Source organism: Panthera onca, chromosome F2 (assembly GCF_046562875.1).
Source record: "Panthera onca isolate mPanOnc1 chromosome F2, mPanOnc1 haplotype 2, whole genome shotgun sequence".
Taxonomy (NCBI): domain Eukaryota; kingdom Metazoa; phylum Chordata; class Mammalia; order Carnivora; family Felidae; genus Panthera; species Panthera onca.
In genome coordinates, this window is record NC_138356.1 from 82,639,298 (window position 1) to 82,660,501 (window position 21,204).

A 21,204-nucleotide genomic window follows, 5' to 3' on the forward strand; every position below is an offset into this window, starting at 1 on the left:
GCCCCCCCCCCCCCCAACCACCATGAACCCCAGCCGTGGGGTGTGGGCAGGCAGACAGGAGGTAAAACGTAGTCAACTTTATTCTTCTTAAACCACAAAATAGAGTCTTTGGTTGTACAAACGTCACTAGTTACAGTCTTGCCAACAGGTCCCAACTGGGGAGGGGCCTCTTTAAAATGCTAACACCCAGGTTAAAAGACTCGGGGCAGGGGCGGTGGTGCTGCGGGCAGGGCCCCCACCCGAGTCAGGGGAGGTACCCAGGACCTCTAGGAGGGCACTGGGCCCAGGCCGCGGCGCCCTGGCCGGATCGGGCGGCGGCTGCTGCACAGCGTCACCTCCTCGGGGCCAGGCGAGGGCCTGCCCAGGAGCACCACGGCCACCTCTCCGTCCTCCTCCTGCAGGCCTGGTGGGCAGAGGCAGGGCAGTGAGCCGACAGGGGGTGGGGTGGCCTGGGGGCACCCCCGGGCCTCACCTGTCACTTACCAGGGCCAGGAGACGGTTCCAAGGACCTCAGCTCCTCAGCAAAATCTGGGGACTGTGATGGGGAGAAGGGTTGGGTCAGGACTGCAGCCAGGGGCTGCCTGCAACCACCCCTGAGAGCCGGGGTGGGGGTCCCCGCGCCCACGGAACAGGACCGGAGACAGGCAGAGAGGGCGGGACAGGCCTGGTGCAAAGGCGGCAGGAGCCCATGCGGCTGTCCCGCGGAAGGGCCTGTACCTGCAGGTCATAGACAGGTCTGGAAGAAGGGAGGGCTGCAAACACCCTGTAGTCAAACTTCCTCCCAGACAAGGCCTTGAAAGGACAGCGTGAGGGAGAAAGGCAGAGAGCGTGAAAAGGGTGAGGGGAGAGGCAGGGTCTGGGGAGGGGGGTACGGGACAGGCATCGACTGCTGACTCCTCACCAGGCGTCCAGGAGAGGTGCTGGTCTGGGGGCCGAGGTCTGGCGGGGGAGGGGGGACAAGAAGTGGGTGTTGGGGGAGGTGTGGGCTGCAGGGCAGACCCGCCGCCTCCCCTACCGGGACGCAGACCTTCCAACGGGGTGGGTGACGGGGTGGGCGCCGGTGAGGGGGCCTCCGCCAGCCGCTCCAGGGGCCCGCGCCTGCCTCGGCCCTCCTGGGACTTGCTGAGGACCATCTGTGCACGGAGGGCGTCCTGTTCCAGGGACTTCATCCTGAGAGCAAACGGGAGGTGGGGCTGGGCAGGCGGTGCGGTGGCCGCAGGCAGCGGGGGCAGGGGAGGCCTCGCTGGGCCGCAGGGGCCTCACCTGGCCGCCCGCCACAATGCGCGCTTCTCGGCCTCCAGGGCACGGCGCTCGGCAGGGGACAGAGCCCGATCGGGCGCAGGCAACTCGGGGCTCTGGACACGGAGTCGCTCCTGATGGCGCCGCTCCGCTTTGGCTGTGCGCACCGGGGCGCTGCCTCCCGGAGGCAGGGGGGACGAGGGTCCGAGCCTGGGAGAGGAGATGGGACAGGAGATGGGACAGGAGGGCCGGGTGGGTGGAGTGCTGGGGGTACAGGGGCACCCGGGGAGACGCTGGGTGCTGCCCCCTCACCCTGTGGTGGGGCCGGTCGGGGGAGGCAGCTCCTCTGGCTCATCGGGGGGTTCCCCATCCAGGTCCAGGGGGGGCCCGGTGCCCTCTGCCTCCCGCATCATCTGCGCCCTCTTCTGCTGCAGCTTCCGGGCTGGGGGGGAGGAGGAAAGGGGTGTGTGTGTGGGGGGGCCGACAGGTCAGGCCCTGGCCTGGCCCCAGCCCTCCCCGCTGCCCATCCGGCCGCTCACCTTCCTCCTCCTGCATCTTGCGCAGATCGTCGGCACCCACCAGGGACACGCGCTTGGGGGGCCCCTCGGCTTGGGGCAGCCGCACCTCCAGTTCAAAGTACTTTTGCCGCTCGCGGAAGGAGAGCTGCTCCGGGGAGGCCGCGGGCCCAGGTGTGGGGGCCTGGGGAGAGTGGGTCCTGAGGCCCGGCCCCTCCGGCACGCGCCCCGCAAGCACACGCAGAGGAAGGGCGGGCCGCCCACCGTGTACCTGGGCGGGGGTGTCCGGCGGGTGTGGGCCGGGCACGGCGGCAAAGGTCCTGTAGGCCTGCTTCACGTTGGTGGGCAGTGCGTCGGGGGAGGGCGGGGAGGGGAGCTGAGGGGTGGGGCGCACGTGAGTCATGCAGAGACAGCCATCATCAGCCACCAGCTGTCCCCACCAGCTGCCCGAGACGCCCGCACACTGGAGGTCAGAGCGCTCACAAAACGGGGATCACCTCTATCCCTGGGGGCCACAGAGTCCCCTGGCCAGGCCTCAGCCGCTTTTGTCAGCAGAGGGAAGGATCGGGGTTCAGGTAAGGGGGGGGGGGGGGGGGGAGTTGGTGCAGGAAAGAGACACGGAGCCAAGGTGAGCGGTCAGGTTGGGTACCCAGGGGCACGGGGCCGACACTTACCTGCCTGCCGTCTGCTGAGCAGGGGCAGAGGCCAGGAGCTGGCCTCTGAGTTGGCATTGCCAGTGCCCACCCCCCGCTGCCCTCTCATGCAGCCGACCCAGGGAGCCTGAGTAGGGCCAAGCTGGCCCCCAGGGCCTCGCAGACAAGAGGACAGGCAGGGGTGAGGCAGCCCTGACCCCGGGGGCCCCGGGGAGCCCTCACCCACATCACCAACCACCTCTGGCCAGGGAGGTGCCGGCAGGCTGTGCCCTCACAGTCCGAGTGGCAGCTGGGGGGAGGTGCTGTCCCCTCCCCCCCCCACCCACTAGGCACTCACCTGCTGGCAGCTGGGGGAGGGGGAGCAGGGAGCCTCGGCCATCTTCCCTCCGGCTGTTCCAGACAGGACCTGCAGGCGTCAGGCTGGAGTGAGGGTCAGGCAGGGGTGGGGCCTCGCAGGGGGTGGGGCGCTTGGCAGAAGCTGGTCTTCGGCTCCTGACCTGACCCCAGTCCAGGGGGCACTCCCAGGTGGACATAAACACCTGTTTGGCCAGTGTGAAGGGTCCCCCCCACCCCCCAAAGGCCACAGCCTGGAGCCCCCCAGGATCCCCTCTGCACCCCACGATGCCAGGGGGACAGGAAGGAGGCTCTGACCACAGCGAAGGCAGCTGTTCCGTGGGCAGCGCCCCCGGCTCCCCTCCCCGTGTTCTCTGAAGGGGCGTGAGCCAGGGAGGCCCGGACCCTCGCCTGCCACCCCGTGGCATAGTCCTCCTGGTCAGAGGACACGGGCCCCAACCCTGCCGTGGGGTTCCCGCTCTCAGCTGTTCACAGTTGAGGGAAGGTCTACAACCGAAGCCTCCGAGATGCCCCCCGGCACGACTCCCCACCGCTCTCGGTCATGTTGGCGCCTCGGGCAGCTGCTGGGAGGGCTGCTCCCATCTCGTGGGGGAGGGCCGAGGACCCGACGTCCGTCCCGTCCAGCACAGCTGTCAGCAGCGGGCCACTTCCCTCCGGCCCGGCCTTCATCAAGGCTGCTCAAAGCTGTCCTCCTCGATGGCAGACCCCCAGTGGCCCTGGAGGCCTCCAGCTGCCTCCGCCCGCCCCTCCCCAGCCCTCAGGCCAGGCTCAGGCTCTCCTCCGGTGGGTCTGAGGGGAGGGGGCTTCCTGGGACCCGGCCCCCAAGCCCCGCGTGCCTCCGCCTCAGGTGCCCCTGTGGGCCCTGCCTGGTCCCTGGGGTCTTGGGGGAGGAGGGGGGCTAAGGCAGGGGTGGGTCAGAGCCTAGAGGGCAGACGAGAGAGTGGGCCGGGCTGTGACCTGGTCACTGACCCTCTGCGTGCTGCCAGCGCCGGGCGTGGCGGCCAGGGTGCGGTGGTCCAGCTTCAGGCCCTCCGGGCCCCGACCCTGGGGAGCAGAGTAGACAGTGGTGTGAAAGGCCGTGTCTGCACCCGAGTGTGGGACAGGTCGCTGCCAGGGGAAGGGAGGGCCTGGTGGGCATCTGGGCCGCTGCCTACTGTCCACCCTGGCACCCTGCGGCGCCCCAGGCCCGAGTGTGAAGGGAAGCCTAGTGTACAGGGCAAGGACACCTGGACACTCACCACAGCTTCCAGTCCCCACTGTGGGGTCTGTCCTGGTAGCTCCTTCTCCTATGAGCAGAGAAGACACTAGTCAGGGACCACCGGCCTCAGGCTCCGCGCCCACCCCTCCCCCCACCCCGCCCCCTGGGGCTGAACTGCAGGTGGTTCTGACCTTGCCAGAGCCCTCGGGGCTCAGCTCCCGGTCGACGGAGGAGATGCTCTCCAGGCTGTTCCGGCGGCCAATTCCTGCCGCGAAGGGGTTGGCAATGACACCCGGGGACACCTAAGGAGAGACGTGGGCTTAGGGCGGGACCCCCGGTCTCGGGGTCCCCTCCGCAGGTAGGCTGAACCTGCCAGCGACCCATACGGCTGAGGCGGCCTCTGGGGTGGGCGGATCCGTGACCGGGTACCGCCGGCACCCCGGACGTTGTGCTGTCACTGCATCTGCCTCAGAACATGGATGCACATCACGAGCACCAGAGGCCATTCTGACACGTGGCAGGAGGCAGGGGAGGCTGACCGTGTACACTCAGCCCGGGAAGCAGGTGACAACACCGAGATGGGGTGGGGATGGGGGGCACCGGGCAGGGGTGCCTGGCGGCACAAAGCCTCTTCCGACTCACAGGCTGCTTCTGGAATCTGCAGCGCGAGCGCCCAGAAAGCATTCTGAAACAAAGGACGCAATGCAGGAGGCAGCCCGGCAGCTCGGGGTGGTAAGGGGGCGGGCACCGTCTCCTGCCAGGTACCGGCCGGCAGAGCGGTGGGAGGAAGGAGGGTAAGAGCGTACGGTCTGTCCACAAACTGCGCTTTAACCGTGAGCCCCGAGGGTGAACACAGGTGGGCGGAAACACGGGAAGGGCTCACTCCAACCCCATGCGAGACAAGAGGGAGAACTCAGCCGTGAGCAGCAGCAGGAACCGGAGGGGCGGCACGGGAGGCACGGAGACTCCCCTCGGGGTGAATGGCTCCCGCTGACGGGGGCGGCTGTCGGTGTGGGCCAAAACACCTATCCGGCTGCGGCCGACACTTCGAAAGCCCGAGTGAAAGGGTGAGCGAGGGGAGGGCAGAGAGGTGCCAGCCACATGGAGAACGAGGACAGGGGGTGCCCACAGCAGAGAAGAGGGGCTCAAGGATGGAAACAGTGGACAGACAGGGACGCTGTCATGCCGGACGGAGCCATCCATGAGGCAGGTATGACAACACGAACTGGGTGCCGGACAGGCGAGAGGCTAGAGGGGGAGAGCAGAGTCTGCTAGGAACGCGGGCTCGACAGAAACCCTGCAGCAGGAGACCCCCAACTGGGACTGAGATTCTGGCAACAGTGGAAGATGTAACAGACGCTAAGGAGCCCACCTTCTCAACTTCTGGAACACGGCAGTCAGAAGGCCGCAGGCGGGCCTGAGAGAGGCGGGGCCCTCAGACCAGGGAGCACAGTCGCGCACGGGGACTGAGCGGAGAGCACAAGCGGCAAGGCGGCCGGGTCCCTCGTGGCAGAGGAGGCCACGTACACAGGGAGGGGCCGGCCCGGGAGGCCACTGGGATGGTGGATGACGACGTGAACTCCTGCTTTTCCACAGTCAGAGACGCAAATGTCAACACGCACCCACTCATGGAAGAGCCCGGCCGCCGAGAGGCGCTGAGGCCACGAGCACACCTGGGGCCCAGATCTTGGCTTCTAAATACCACTTTCCGCTAAAAGGAACGAGCACTCCTTGGAGAAATGTGCCACAGAGTCGGGCGGGAGAACATGACATGAGCCCAGAGTGATCCGTTGTGCCGGAAACTAGGTTGCTCAAAGGATCGTGGGCCAGGTTAGAGGGGCTGGCGGGAAGCCCCTTCCATCGGCCAACTCCAGGGCTCCTGGAGCATGAAAGCAGCGGCCACGGCGACAAACCATCACCGTGAAAACAACGTGGAGGCCAGTGAGTCTGCGATCGGGGCAGACGGGGGAGTATCTAACTGCAGGGAAGGGAGAGCCCCTCCTGGCAGCACAAGGCCGACCGACAAACGCGGGAGGAGCAAGTTCAGAATGTCATCATTGGCAACGACCGCGACACTGACGCGAGAGACACCTGCAGGCGCTAGGGTTGGTGGCGGACACGGGACGAGTGACGGACTTTCAGATACTCTCAATGTCCCCCCACAAGATACTAATTTCAAAGGGAAAAGAGTCACTTTACAGTGAGGACACCTGGGGACAGCACTGTGGAGACCGCGGGTGACGGGCCAGACCGCCATCTGTGCACCCTGCCAGGAGGCTCTGGGGGGACAGAGGTCAGCCTGCGGGGAGCGGCCACGGGCCACGGTGCACAAGGTCAGGGTCGGGGAGGCTGCAGAGACGCGGCCACCAGGCTCCCACCCGCGCACTCCCGCACTGAGCCCTCTGCGACGAGAGACGCCGTGGGACCGTGGGGGAGGCGCACACACGGCCTCTGGGCGAGAGATTCTGTGGTCTGTTCTTGCCTTTTTCCAAATTTAAAATCATTTTATGTACTTGCTCATATTTTTCAAAAAGAAATCATGCAGACTAACCCCAGACCGACACACCTGGTGGCCTGCAGGGACAGAAGTCAGACTCGTCAAAGTGCTGTTTGTAGTTTTGGCTTTGGGACCACATAAAGACTCACACTAGCACAAAAGAGCGGTTTGAAACCATCCCTAAAAACCGAGAATGAGGAAGCCCAGCTGCCTACCAGGCTGGCAGCATAACAACACGACGAGTTATTCCAAGTCACTTAAAATACAGTATTGGGATTATACACCCTAGTAAGTCTTTTTTTTTTTTTTTTTTTAATTTACTTTTGACAGAGAGAGAGAGACAGAGCATGAGCAGGGGAGGGGCAGAGGGGGAGAGAGACACAGAATCCGAAACACGCTCCAGGCTCTGAGCTGTCAGCACAGAGCCCGATGCAGGGCTTGAACTCACAGACTGCAAGATCGTGACCTGAGCCGAAGTCGGACGCTCAACCGACTGAGCCACTCAGGCGCCCCATAAATCTTAAGAACTCGGGGAAATCTTAACTTGCTCTCAACAACCTTGGTATTAACAGCTTCAGAACTATCGAACATAATAACAATACTTAAAAGTTTTGATAGAAAAGAGACACAAATATAAAATCGAACGTAAAAACCCTGCAAACTTAATTATGAATTAAAAATAACAGCACAGTGGGACGCCTGGGTGGCTCAGTTAGGCATCTGATTCTTGGTTTCGGCTCAGAGCAGGATCTTATGGTTTGTGGGTTCGAGCCCCATGTTGGGCTCTGTGCTGACAGTGCAGAGCCTGCTTGGGATTCTCTCTCTCTGTCCCTCCCCTATACTTGCTATCTCAAAATAAATAAGTAAACGTTAAAAAAAACAAAAACAAAAACAGCACAGTGACACCTGGCTGACTAATCAATGGAACATGTATGTGACTCTCGATCTCAGGGTCACGAGTTCAAGCCCCATGTTCAGTGTGGAGCCTACATAAAAAAATAAAGAACAGTACAAACTCATGGCTTTCCTCTTTCTAGAAACATCCACATCCTGGGCCGCACGTGCTGCAGAGGCTGGGAAGCAATGAGCCCAGCACCATGAGTGCCGCAGGCCAGTACGGGGCGGGGCGGGGGTGGGGGTGCCGAAGCGCCACCCGTGGCTGAGAGGTGCCAGAGTCCTCTCAGAAATGGCCGATTCCAGGGCCGGGGGAGGAAATACCTGGTCACTCAGGAGGGCAAGGAAGCTATCGAATGACAGGTGCCACACTAAACAGAAGCCACATGTCCAATGAGGGGACGGTGTGAGTGCAAAACACAATGGGTTCAAAGACATCAAGAACACGCAGACCTGTGAATTCACAGTAACGCTAAAAACAAAAACAAAAAAGGGTTCGGTTGCTACCCTTGAAGCTTTCCGAGGCCCCAGCTTGTTATTTAAAACCCCGTCAGGGGGCGCCTGGGTGGCTCAGTCGGTTGAGCGTCCGACTTCAGCTCAGGTCATGAACTCACGTTTGTGAGTTCGAGCCCCGCGTCGGGCTCTGGGCTGACGGCTCAGAGCCTGGAGCCCGCTTCCGATTCTGTGTCTCCCTCGCTCTCTGCCCCTCCCCCATTCATGCTCTGTCTCAAAAATAAACATTAAAAAAAAAAAAAATTTTTTTTTTAAAAAATCCCGTCAGGACAACGGGAGGGACCCGGCGTGCGGTCTCGCCTGTCCCGGGCAGCGCCTCGTCTCGGGCCCAGCGGCCGGGAGGGGCTCTCTTCCTGGAGGCACACGGAGGCGTGCGGGGCGAGTCCTCCCTCACGGCAGAGACCAAGGGAGCGCCGGAAAGGAAAGGTACCCGTGGCCAAAGCCCGAATGCCGGCCCCCGGGAAAGCCAGTAAGAGACACGCTGGCAAACGTGAGCCGGAGGGCAAGATGACAGCTGCGCCATGAGGAAGGGACGCGACCGCACAGGGGAAGGGCCGTGGGCGCAGAGGGTGGGATGAGGGAGCCAGGTGGCCGTCCGTGCGCACGGGACGGTGGGCGTGTGCCGTGCCGCTCCCGCCGCCCGATGCTCCCCGGAAGCGGACGCTACGCTGCGCAGGCGAGGACACCGAGGCCGGGAAGCCAGCGCCCGCCCAAGGCTCCGCAGCAAGGAAGGGCTGTGCCCCGGGTTGTGCTGGAACAGAGGGAGCACTGGCCTCGCCGGTGGAGCCGGCTGCAGCAAGTTCTCGTGAGCCCCGCCTCTAACGAGCTGCCGGGGGCGCTGGGGAGGAAGGCGGCCAGTGCACCAGCTGGCACTGAGACTGGTTTCCAGGACCCGAAAGGGTTCAGGGGACACTCGGCAAGCCCGGACCCTACGGGGCTCAGACGGGCTCTCACACGAGCCTGACACATGGGGTACGACACCGGGGGTGGGGGGGGGGGGCGGGCAGCGAGGAGAGCATTCCGAGGGCCCTGCCCCGTGCCCTGGGGCACACAGAAGTGTGTGCGGTCCACTTCTCACTGCTGGCACGGGGACAAGGCCACCAGAGCGGACCAGAGGGGCCTGACCAGGAAGCGAGACCCGCATACGCCGCTCAGGACGCAGGACCTCCACGCGGAGGACGGTAAGCAAAAGCAGAGCGGTCCACACGCGGGCTTGGAAAAAACACATTCTCGCGGAAGAACTCCCGAGATCAGAGCTAATTCTCGAGTCCTAATCAACTTTTGTTACAGAACTTGACAGGTTTGTTTGGAACAGAAAACGCAGAGAAATAGACTGAAGCTTTTCTCAAGTAGAAGCAAAAGGTGACTTGACCCATCGGGGATCCAAGCGCACCAGAAAGTGACAGTATTTAGGACCACGTGCAGCAGCTCTGGACACACTGAACTCTCACAGAGATGGCCCCAGGTCCTCAGACCCATGGGGAGCGACAGGTGAGCGTCCCCACTCCTGAGATGACACATCGCCCACTCAGAAAACAATCCGGGGGGACTGCAGAGCTCTGTCTTTAAAAAGTTACGTTAGTAAAGGCAAGAAACACACAGCGACGTTCTGACAATTCTTTGAAGCAAGGAAGCAAAGCCCAAGATCCAAAGACACAAGGGAAAGATCAGAAAACTTAATTCACAGAAAACTTAGGTTTCTAAAACCTCAAAGAAATCACTCTTAAAAAGCAAAAGCGATAAAAACAATCGCGTCCCACGTAACAAAAAGCTGACGCTCAAAACACGAAAGAGCACGTGTCGGTCTGCGAGGACGGACGGACGGTCCGAGTGCCCCCAGGCCTCCTTCCCGCACAAACGCCCCCAAAGCACAGAGACGGGCTCCCGAGCCTGCTGGCCAGCGTGCTGGAGGAAGGCGCAGACGTGGCGACCTGTGGAGGGACCACTAGGCACAGCCACGTGAAAGGGCTACCAGCAGAACCACGTGCCCAGACGGCAAAGCCAAGTGTGGGCACCCCCGTAACTCGGGGACATGCCAGCCCCACTCCCTCGGGGGTTTGAGCCCCTCACCACGTAGCTGTTCTTTTCTCTTCAACTGAAAGGCTTTCAAGTCAGCAAACTTGTAAACTTTTCTAAACACACACGGGAAACGCACAAAAGGTAAAGCCTTTTCTGGGACCACACGGTCTAAACCTCAAGTCCTAAGAGAAACCCCTCCCAGAAGCCACCACCGGGGTTCCCGTGAAGGCAAAGGGAGGTGTGGGCGCGGGGCATCCGGCCTGGCCTGGAGTGCAGAGCGTGAGCACGGCCTCCCTTTCACGCAGCAGACGATACACAGAACCAGGGATGAGCCCCCACTGGCAGTGCAGGGACAGGCTGGCAGGGAGCCACCGTCCCCAGGATGCGCTGCAGACGGCCAGTCTGAGGGGGCCGCCCCATCCCCAGGCAGAGTAGGCAGCCACTGTGGCGAAGGGTCCTCAGAGGCCCGTTTGGGGCGCAGGCACAGCCGCGTCACCTTTTGCCCGGGGGCCCCGGGGACAGCAGTGGAGAAGGTGGGAGAGGGTGAGACGGGGGACCCTCCAGAGCAGAGGGGAAGCCGGGCTCAGAGGCCAGACTCGTTCAGACCGAGGGCCCCGCACACGCCCCACGTGGCTTCCGCTCTGAGGCAGGTCCTGGGAAGCAAGGTCCCCTGAGGGGTCCCCACGCGTGTCTGCAGGCAGAGTCCCGAGGGGCCCCAACCTCGCCGCGTGCGTGGCTCAAAGCCATGCTGTCGCGGCTCGTGGCCCTGCCCTGCAGATGCCGCCCACCTGAAGGCACCGGCTTCCTCTAGGGCCCGATCGTGCCGTCAGTTCACACGCCCTGTCCCACCCGGGACCGCAGCCCCCTCCCACGTGGACTCACAGTGGCCGAGGGCTTCCCCAGGCCTAGAGACGGAAAGACCAGCTCTCCCAGCCCACACAGGGTCACTCCTCGAACGTCTAGGCTGCGCTGCAAACAGGACCCTGTCCTTGTGGCAGGGCGCCGATGGGGGTGGGCACTGACCTCGGCAGGGGCGGCAGCGTCGGTGTCGAAGCCGTCACAGACGAGCACGGTGAGGGTGTCGCCCACGCCGCGCAGCAGCCGCACGGCCTCGCCGTGTGTCAGGCCCAGCAAGCTCTGCTGGTTCACCTCCAGCAGCCGCAGCCCCACCCGCAGCCGGCCGTCACGCCCCGCTGCTCCCGTGGGGCTCACCTGCAGAGAGACCCGGACCTCGAGGTCTACGATGGTTCCTCTTCCCCGAGGAACCCAGTGGGGCGGGGCTGGCCGAGGAGGGGCCCTCACCTTGGAAATGAAGATGCCCTCGTCTGTGGGGTCGCAGGGGTTCCCCGCATGGCCCTTGGCGCCCCCTCGGATGCTGATGCCCAGCTTCTCGCCGGGAGCCTTCTGGATACAGAGTTCCCGCATGCCCGGGGGTGGCGGGTCCCTCCTCACAAGCAAGACCAGCTCCAGGCAGGGCCGAAGCAGGGCACTGACCGCCTCCTGGTGCGTGGCCTCCCGAATGTCCTGCCCGTTCACTGCCAGGATGCGGTCCCCAACCCGGAGGCCGCTGCGTGCAGCCAGGCCCCGTGGGAGCACCTGTCAGCGGGGGTAGGGGTGAGGTCCGGTGGGCTGCAGGCCTTGCTGCCCCCTGCCTGGGCCGGGCCCTCCTAGCAGAGACACACGCGGGGCCCACTCTACCTTGGAGATGAATACGCCAGGCTCCTGGATACCAAACGGGTGGCTGGAGTGATCAGAGCCCCCGACGATGCTGAGCCCCAGTGGGCCCCCGGCTCTCGGCAGGCAGATCTCCTGGGGATACCCAAGGGCGTGAGGAGCTGGTTGGAATGAGCCTGTTGGAGCAGCAAAGGGATGCTTCTCCAACCCAGAGGGTGTACGGGCCCAGGGCGGCTGCACGCAGACAGGTTGTCAGGGATGCTGGGCGGCGGCCCCGCCACGTCAGGACTGACAAAAAGACCACGTGGGGAGGTGGCCAAGAAACGAAGGCCCAGGGGCGCCTGGGTGGCGCAGTCAGTCAGTTGAGCTTTCCACTTCTGTCAGGTCACGATCTCACGATTTTTGAGTTCGAGCACCGAGTTAGACAGCTCAGAGCCTGGAGCCTGTTTCGGATTCTATGTCTCCCTCTCTCTGCCCCTCCCCTGCTCACACTCTGTCCCTCTCGAGAACAAGCACCAAAAAAAAATTTGTTTTTAAATAAAAAGTAAAAAAAAAGAAACGAATGCCCAGTGGCCCGGCACCAGAACGGAGAGGGCGGGGCGCTCCTCCCACCCGGTGTGAACCCTCGGGACGTGGAGGGGAGCAAGGGACAGGCAGGGGGAGGGCCACGGTCTCACCTCCACTGGGTATGGCCCCTCCAAGGTGGCAGCCGGTAGGCTGGGGGCCAGCCGCAGCGGCCCAGACTCCCCAGGGGTGGCAGCGGCCACGGCGGTGCTGGCCACACTGGGAGGTGTGGGGGGGGGTGGCGGAGGGCTGGGGGGAAGGGGCCCTCCGGCCCCACGCTCCAGCAGCAGGGCGATGGTGGGGGAAGCGGCGGTCAGCAGAGAGACGGCGTGGTCGTGCCTGGCTTCGGTCATGTCCACCCCGTTGATCTGCAAGAGCGAGGCCCGTCAGGGAGCCCCGGGAGGTGGGTGGAGCAGATGTGGCGGTCAGCCGGCCCCACGACGCCCACTCACCGAGAGGACTCGGTCGCCGACCTGCAGAGTACCCGCCCGGTGGGCAGCGCCCCCCTCTGCGATGCGGGAAATGAAGATGCCCTGCAGGGGAAAGGAGAGCTGAGTGGCACGCGCACGACCCCGGCCCGGAACCCAGGCCCTGCCTCACCCCATCGCCCGCCTCACCCCATCCCCGGCCCCTGCCTCACCCCATCTGTGGCCCCAGCCTCACCCCACCCCCGGCCCCCGCCTCACCCCATCCCCAGCCCGGTAAGGCGTGGAGCCTTTCCCGCCGGCGATGCTGAAGCCCAGCCCCTTCTCGCTGCGCACAAGGCAGGCCACGTGGCGCTGGCGGAGGGGCCCGGCGGGGTCCGGCTGGAGCAGGGGCAGGCGCAGGGCAGCTCCCCGCCATTCCCGAGGGCTGTAGTCGTCCTCCGGCCGCAGGGGCGTGACGGTGACCGCGTTCTCCGGTTCCACCATGCGCTCCCGCCACAGCCGCATCTGCACAGTGCTGCCGGCCCCCCGCAGCGCCTCCACCGCCTGGTGGTGCTCGGCACCGTGCAAGGCCACGCCGTTCACCTGCGGGGCGGGACACCGGTCAGGCTGGGGCCACGGCCGCAGGGAGGCACCGCGCACGCTCCCTCCACAGACGGGAGACGGGCAAAAGAGCCAGCCCCGCGACTCGCACAAACCCGGGGTGAGGCCGCGGGTCGGCTGACGGACACGAGGGTGTCCTTTCTGCTGGTCCGCACCCGTCCCTCGGCCCAGCGGCTCGACTGAAGACGCCCAGGGTCGCCGGGTGTCTGACGCCATCCCTCCTCCCTGACCCCAGCCTGGTCGGGCTCCCTCTCCTCCGCTCTCCCTGCCGTACTGGCCACGGCACACACTCCTCCACAGAGAGCTGCAGCGTGGTCTCAGCCCTGCCTGGGCGAACGCCAGCCTGGCCCATAGCCTCCGTTCCCGGCCCCTTCTGGGCCCTGCAGAAAGGGCACGTTGCCCTCAGACCTCGCCCCGGTGTGTCCCCCAAGAGCTCCCGGATGCCCCTGCCCAGGCTCAGGAGCAGGAAACCAAGCCAGCGACCCAGCCTGCCAGAGGTGTGACCACCTCCCCGACCAGCCTCCACCCCCGGCACGGCCAGTGCCCTGCACCACCCGGATTCCCTCCCTGACAGCAAGGGCTGTGTGCAGCCTGGGGAGGGCGGGGGGGGGGGGGGGGGGGGGCCCTGACCCACCTCGAGGAGCTTGTCACCCACCCGGACTCCCGCCCGGGCTGCAGGGCCCTCCTCTGACACTCGAGAGATGAATATACCCTGGAGAAGAAGCAGAGGCTGAGCGGAGAGACAGGACGGAGGCCGCGGAGGGGGTCCCATGCTGTCCCGTCCCGTCGGGGGAGCAGCTGGGCAATGCCTGGAAACCCTGCACCAGGCCGGCAAAGATGCCCGAGGGCGCAGGGCAGTCACGGGCGCTGGGCTCGCCGCCGGAAGTCCTGTGAGTCAGGGAGCTAGAAGGCCCAGGTCAATCTCTTGAGACGGTTTTCAATCCCAGACCCAACAGGGGTGACCCACGGAGGGAAAGCGGGATGCCGAGGAGAGCGTGGGCACCCGGCACTGCCTCCAACTAGCCTCCCCGGCTCTGTCCCCGGTCAGACATCAGGGCCGGGCACCCGGGGCCAGGGGTCCCTGAGGGTGAGCAGGCACCAGAAGAAACCACGCCGTGAGGTTGGAGAGTGCAGTGGAACAGCTCTCAAAACCACGAAAAGCCTCGCAGAAAAAAGGCGGGGATGCAGGGAGAGGGGGCCTCGTGGGCCCTAGGTCCTCACCTCGTCATCCCCTTTGTAGGGCGTAGAACCCCTGCCACCAGCGATGCTGATACCCAGTCCCCCCGTCTGCCGCACGATGGTGAGCGTGAGCTGGAAACAGAACAGGCTGGCTGTCCGAGGGCCGCCTGGGGGCCTGCACGGCGACGGGCACTGACAGAGCAGAGCACAGCCTGGACCGTGCCCAAGGCCCTGCCCCCACCCGTAGATACTGCCTCAAAGCTCCAGGGTCCCCACGGCTGGGAAGGCAGGGGACGCCCCAGCACCCCTGCTGACACCGGCTGCCTGCCCCAGGCCCGCACCCATCTCTGTCCGTCTGGGTCAGAGGGACGGCTGGCCCCGGCACCGGGGAGGTGGGCGGGATCTGCCCAGGCGTGTGGGGGCAGGGGGGCGGGGGGGGCGGGGGGGCAAGAGGCGTGAGAGCTCACAGCCCGGGAAGCAAGACCAGCAGCCCGGGACACAGAGCACAGAGCAGAGCCCAGAGCAGGTACAGACCTCTTCCTCCTCAATGCGTGCGGGCTCTATCAGCAGGTTATTGGCCTGGTCAAACGACACCCCCTGTTAGGACGGGACCAGCGAAGGCATGCAGGTGAGCCCCGACCCTGCCCTGCCACTGCCTTACCCGGCCCGGCAGAGAGCAGAAAAGAGAAGAAAGACCACACCAAGCTCCCGCAGCCCGAGCACCGGCCCGTCTCCCGGGGCACGCGGTCCCCTCCGCTCCAGACACAGGGCTACCACTGCCACCGCCAAAACACCAAATGGGGCGGGCTTAGCGGGTCGGGGGCCCCCAGGGCAGGCTGAGCCTGTGTCTGGCTGTCCCAGAGTACGGCCACCTAGGCCCCTCAGCTGCCACGGCATCACACCCGCTCTCCATGCACAACCTCGATGTCAGATGCACAGAAGTGCTGTGGTGCTGACGTGTCCCCAGGGAGCAGGCAGGACCTTGTGCGGGCCCACGAGAGCCCCCTGAGGGCTAGGGAGAGGACTGGGGCGTGGGTCCACAGTGGGGCCGGCAGGGCCTCGGGACCCAAGTCCGAACCCAGCCCAGGAAGACCTCGCGGGCAGCAGCCCTTGGGGAGGAGCGGAGAGCTGCCGTGAGTGCCCCGAGATACCAGTGTGGATGGAGGCCCGCTGAGGAGGAGTGTAGACCCTGCGGGGGCCAGCAGAGCCTGGGTCGACCGGGTGTGTGAGCTGAGACCCACCTTGATGGAGGGTGCGGAGACCAGGGTCGCCTCCTCCGCCGCCTCCTTCTCAGCCTCCTCTTGGTCCAGAGGAGCCTCCTCCTCCGCCTCCTCTTCCTCCTCTTCCTTCTCACCTTCCTCTTCGTCCTGAGGAGCCCAGGCTGTGTGGAGGCCGTTGTGCCAGCCCCCAGGCCCTGCCGGGCCCTCCCCGTCCGGCTGTGCTCCCTGCAGCAGGGCCACGACGGCCTCGGGCTGGGGCAGCTTGGAAATCTTGAAGTGCTTCTTATAGTGAGGCGTGTCCTTGCGGATAAGGCGCTGTCTCCCACCGGGCAGGGGCCAGGGCGCCTCCGGCTGCCCCTCCTCACTCTCGCCGTCTTCCCTCGGGGGCAGCAGCAGCGTGTCCTCCGCGAAGCGCACTGTGGGCTGCGTGAAGCCGGGCGTGAGGACGGCGGCGTGGTCTGCACGGGCCCCCTGCCCGGACGCGGCTCCCGGACGCTGGGCAGCACGCCGCTGCAGACCTCCGCGGGGCAGAGGCCCGGCCTCACCTCCTCGTAAGTCTCCTCCGCAGGCTCCTCTGGGGTGCCCGGGCCGGCTTCCTGCTGGCTCGGCCCCTGCGTCTCGGTCAGCGGCCCCTCGGGGTCACCCTCGGAGGCCGTGCTAGCAGACGGCTGTGAGTCCTTGCTCAGGCCAGACTCGGTGCTCAGCCTCTTCTCCTGCGGCAGGGTCAGGCAGCTGGTCGGCCTGGGCGTTCTGCTGCCCCGCCTGCAGAGCCCCCGGTGGGCTCACCCCGACGGGTAGATGGAGCCCGTCCCAGCCCCCAGGGAAGCCACGCCGCCATCAAGATGGAGAGACGGTGTGCGAAGCCACAGATCCGTGGCGCAGCCCCTCAGGGGTCTTCCCGCAAGACACAAGACGGGGACCAGGTAGGTTCCAGAAGACCACCAGACCGACAACCGCCAGGCGCCCAGACGTGAGCACGGTTCCGCACATAAGCCACGGCGGCTTCACAGAGCGGGTGGCCCGGCTCCACGTCCCTCCAGGCTTCAGACACCCTGCTGCACCCGAAGCGTCCCCAAGCTTTCCCCGACCCCAACGCCAGGAACCTCTAAACGAGCACCACCGGGCCCACCTGACTCAGGTCCCCGCGTGCCATGCCAAAGCCGGCCGTGCCCCTTCCGGCTGTGTGAGGACCCGAGGCAGGTGTGACCCGCTCGCCTCGCTCTCCGCCCCTACACCGCCTCTGGTTCCTACCCGGCGTGTCTACACCACACGTCCCCCTGCACTCGCGCCAGTGGCCCTTGTGTGACGTGGCCCTGCTCCGCTGGAGAGCGTGGTGGACTTGGCCCTGGACCCCTGCCCCTCAGGCTCATCTCCTCCCAGCCCCCGCGCCCACCCCTAGGCGCCCAAAGCCCCACACCCATGATGGACAAGACACCCGGGGCCAGGGTCCCTTCTGTGCCAGGCGGGTTCCCATAGGCACCTCCTCCAAAGGTGAGGGTGGCCCAGACTCGGGCCTGCAGGACAAGGCTTCGCCCCGACGTTCCTCGACACCCCTCTTCATCACCTTCAGCTCGCTGGGGTGAGGCGTGGCCCGACGTTGCAGGCCCTGCAGTGTGCAGGGGGGTGAGGGGGGGGGGCGGGGAGGATGCGCCCCCTCCCCCCCGGGGCACCCCCACCATACCCGCTTCTCAGCAGCAGCTTCCTCGGCGTCGTCGCCACAAGCGGGGACCTCCAGAAACTGGATGACGCTGACGCGACCGAGCGGGGCGTCGCTCCAGCTCTCAGAAGGGCTCCGCTGCCCCGGCTCCTCTGAAGGACGCGGTCGTCAAGGGGATGCCCGGCCCTGCCCCTCAGACACAGCCACCCCGGGGCCCCGTGGCCGGTCACCTACCGAGGCTGGGTGGGGGCTGCTGCGGCAGCAGGTAGCAGGTGAGAACCTTTTCGCCGGTCTGGGCGTCGTCCTCCGTCTGGAACCGGAGCATAGGCTGTGCCTGGTTCTCAGCCAGCCATAGGGCCTTGAGGTTGAGGTGGGTGAGCGCAAACGGCAGACTCCGCAGCCTGGGGGCCGGGGGGGGGCGGGTGGCACGGGAGGTTCAGCGGGGGCCGGCAGGCTCGGCTGGCTCAGCGGGGGCCGGGCAGGGCGAGCACTCACCGGTTTCCAGCCACGTCCAGCACGTGCAGCTCAGCCGTGTGGGCGAGCTCGGGCGGCAGGGCGGCCAGACGGTTGTCCCTCAAGGAAAGGACACTGAGAGCCACACAGCCTCCGATCTCGGGCGGCAGCGCCTCCAGACGGTTGCGGTCCGCGTTGAGATTGGTCAGCTTGGTCAGCTTCCCCAGAGAGCGGGGCAGAGCCTGGTCGGGGCCGAGGGAGGGTCACAGGTTGGTGGGAAACTGCCCCGGTCCGGAAGTAGAAGAGGACCTTTCTGCGAGGTTCGGTCTGGCACCGCTCCCTGTCCCCCGCAGGGAACCGCTTCCGGCCATAGCCTCCCATCCAAGCAGACCCCCGGGGCCTGCCGCACGGTGCTCCTCTCTCCCCGCCTCAGCGTCCCCGGTCCCACCGGGCCGGGGCCTACCGTCAGCAGGTTCTCCGTGAGGATCAGCTCCGAGAGGTTCTCGCAGTCACCGATGGCCTCCGTCACCTCGCACAGACGGTTCTGGTCCACCTTCAGGATGGACAGCTGTTTCAGCTGACCTGGTATCGGGGAGACACGATGACACCGCCGTGTGGGGCAAGGGCCCGGCTGCCCGTGTGGGGCACAGCTCAGAGCCCTGCCCTGCTGCAGACCCGGCCCCCATCACCCAACCCACCTGCCCTTGCAGCCCTTTGAGCTCCCTGCCCTGGAGCTGAACCGCCAAGCTCCCTCACTCGCTCACCGGGCCCATCCCCACCCCAGTTTAATTCCCCTTCTCGGGGGCATCTCTCGGAGTCCAGGTAAGTAGAGTCAGAGCCCTCCCCGAAAGGGCCCTCCTCCAGGCCGGGGTTCCCCGCCAGCCACGCCCCCCCCCCCAGTGCCCCGGCCGGTGCCGACCGATGCCATCAGGGAGCCGCTGCAGCAGGTTCTGGGAGAGCAGCAGGTCCGTGAGCAGCAGCAGCCCGCCGAGCTCAGAGGGCAGCTCCTCCAGCCGGTTCTCCGACACGTCCAGGCACACCAGGCGCCGCAGGTTCCCGAGCTCCTGGAGGTGGGCGCAGGGGGTCAGGGAGCAGCTGAGCATGGGCCAGGGGGTGCCGCACCCTCACTCACCGGGGGCAGTGCGGACAACTGGTTGCGGTCCAGCCACAGCTCTCGAAGATTGGGCAGAGCCCCCAGGGTATCAGGCTGCGAAAACAGACGGGGACAGGACGACAGGCTCAGAGCGAGCACCTGAGGTCCCCCGCCCTGCCTCGCCCGAGACAGCCCCGCCCTCTCCGCACCAGCACTTCCAGCTCATTGCCTCCCAGATCCAGCTGTTCCAGCTTGACCAGGAAGGACAGGGACCTGCAGAACAAACAGCAGGTGTCGCCTCGACTGCGCGGCCTGAAGCCCCGAGGGCCTCGGCCCAGGCAGGCACCGGATGAGGACCCGAGCCCACTCACGCAGGCAGAGACTTGAGCAGGTTCTCCCGGAGCTCCAGGGTCACCAGGTTGGCGAGGCTGAAAGAGAGATCACGGTGGGGCGTGACAGAAACAGAGAGATGGTGGGGACAAGCGGAGAAGCAGGGCCGAGCCGAGTTCCCCTGCCCTGGAGGGCACTCACTTGCCCACGTCCCCGGGCAGCGCCTGCAGGGACACGTCATTCAGGGCCAGGTGAGCCAGGCTGCGCAGCTGAGTGAAGCCTTCCGGGAGCCTGCGCCAGAGGAAGGGGACCTCAGGTGTCCAGAACAGGGCTGCATAACCTCCCGCACCCACTACTGCCCCCCACCCCTGCCATGGCCATCACCCACCTAGACAAAGGGTTCCCGCTGAAGTCTGCGATCTCCAGGGCCTTGCAGAACTTGATGCTCTCGGGGATCTCCGGAATGTCTGTGGCAGGAGAGGGATCGCCATGGAGAGACACCCGTGGTCTCTGAGGACTCCCAGTCCTTCCTGCCTCCCCTAGGCTCCACCCCGGTCCCGCCCTGGGCTCCGCACCGTTCCGGGACACGTCCAGCTCCACCAGCTGCATAAAGTTGGCCACCTCGGGGGGCAACCGCTGGATCTCGTTGTCACTCAGGCCCAGCTTCCGCAAGTTCAGCAGACGAAAGAAGGGCTGTGGGCAGGCAGTGGGGTCAGGGGTGCCTGGACTCTAGCAGAGGGCCCCTCCGAGAGCAGACACGAATTCACAGCTCACGGATCCCATGGGCCCCTGCCTGCTGCAGGCCCCACAGAAACCCAGGGTCCTGCCACATCACCTCAGTCTGCAGCAGGAAAAGGAGAGAAAAACGCACACCCCCGTCTCTCCAAGCTTCTAAGTTCCTTTTGGTACCTGGTCCCTTCTCGTCAACTCAGACACGTTCCCTGCCGCTCTCTTTCCAAAGCGTTCCAAATCCTGGCTGGTGAGTACTCTCACGTCTAGCTGGGTGATTCTCCATTCCTCACCCTGTGTGCTCCCTTAATGACTCCACGTGCAACCTGAAAGCCCTCTTCCCCCCGTCCAGCGGCGAGTCCTCCAGGGCCCCTGCTGGCTCTGCTGCTGCACCCAACCGACCCGGCCCAGATCTGCGGCAAGGACTGGGCAGTCATGAAGAAAAGTGACAAAATCAGCAAAGTACCCCAAGTACAGTGGTTTCGTGTACAGGGGGGCCGAAGACTCCTGGAGGTGGTGAGGGACAGAGCCCTCCCATCCAAGCCCAGAACAGGGTCACCACACCCTTTGTGGCACACAGCCCCAAGCACTGGGCCGCTTAGCAACCGGTCTCCAAAAAGGAAATCCTTTTATGACCTGCTTCCTTTAGTAACCTCTTCTCCAGAGCAGCCTTAGAAGGAAAGCAAGCTGACCGGGACGCACAACCGCAAGGAGAGGTAGACAGGCGGCAGACCTATCAGGGACAAGGACCTTGAGGACAGCTCCCCTACCCTGCCTCAGCCCCTAGGAGGAGAGCAGTCGGAGAACGCCGGGCTCCTCGCCTCCTGGGCAGTGTGAAAAAGTAGTCTTCACCTGCCAGACCAGGTTCGCCTACCCACCTCGACGGGCTCCCTCCCATCCACCGCCCCCGTGCTTGCGCTCCCTTCGTTCCTAGACTGTGGCTATCCCTGTCACCCCCAGGCAGGCACCCGAGGAGCACTGCCACCTGGCGCCAGCACCCGAGGTGGGTGAGGAGGGTGGGGCTGGCCAGTAAGAACCAGCAGGGCCAGCTGGAGGCTGCGGTGCCCCGCCCGGGGCCAGCGCCTGCTGACGAGCCCTGGGCGAGCGGGAGCCGCCGCGGGGCCGATCCTGCCGACCGGTGCCCACCGGTGCCCAGGGCCGGGCCGGGCGGCAGGTAGGTGCGGGCGGCCGCTCACCTTGGGCAGCTCGCGCAGCTGGTTGGCGTCGAGGAGCAGCTCCTCCAGGCTGCGGCTGTAGCGGTAGATCTCCTCGGGCACGGCCTGCAGCGAGCAGTGCCGCTTGTCCACCGACTCCACGTGCCGGTTGCAGCGCCACAGCGGGATGCACTTGAGCATGGTGCGGGCTGGCGGGCGCGCGGCGCTGGCTCAGGCGCGG

At 65.4% G+C, this 21,204-nt stretch overlaps 1 protein-coding gene across 5 annotated transcripts; it reads right to left on the minus strand.

Moving 5' to 3' along the window:
• Positions 1-62: 62 nt before the first annotated feature.
• On the minus strand, positions 63-21,167 carry SCRIB (scribble planar cell polarity protein). 5 transcript variants are annotated; one of them, XM_060611587.3, is made up of 37 exons: positions 21,006-21,167; positions 19,656-19,773; positions 19,469-19,547; positions 19,282-19,371; positions 19,122-19,178; positions 18,960-19,023; positions 18,790-18,864; positions 18,577-18,721; positions 18,121-18,239; positions 17,700-17,899; positions 17,439-17,605; positions 17,229-17,356; positions 17,028-17,153; positions 16,093-16,260; positions 15,569-15,970; positions 14,862-14,906; positions 14,370-14,459; positions 13,783-13,860; positions 12,807-13,130; positions 12,573-12,653; positions 12,234-12,488; positions 11,581-11,691; positions 11,185-11,478; positions 10,906-11,094; positions 4,151-4,261; positions 4,000-4,047; positions 3,731-3,805; positions 2,745-2,813; positions 2,026-2,130; positions 1,779-1,938; positions 1,552-1,681; positions 1,264-1,449; positions 1,028-1,170; positions 902-939; positions 718-792; positions 484-535; positions 63-403 (listed from the first exon to the last, which is right to left on the minus strand). In XM_060611587.3, exons 1-37 carry the CDS (start codon positions 21,162-21,164, stop codon positions 267-269), a joined length of 4,893 nt encoding a protein of 1,630 aa, XP_060467570.3. In that variant the 5' UTR covers positions 21,165-21,167; the 3' UTR covers positions 63-266. The 5 variants fall into 5 exon arrangements, with proteins under 5 accessions (XP_060467570.3, XP_060467569.3, XP_060467572.3 ...); XM_060611586.3 differs by having other exon boundaries at positions 14,862-14,924; XM_060611589.3 differs by lacking the exon at positions 14,862-14,906.
• Positions 21,168-21,204: the final 37 nt, after the last annotated feature.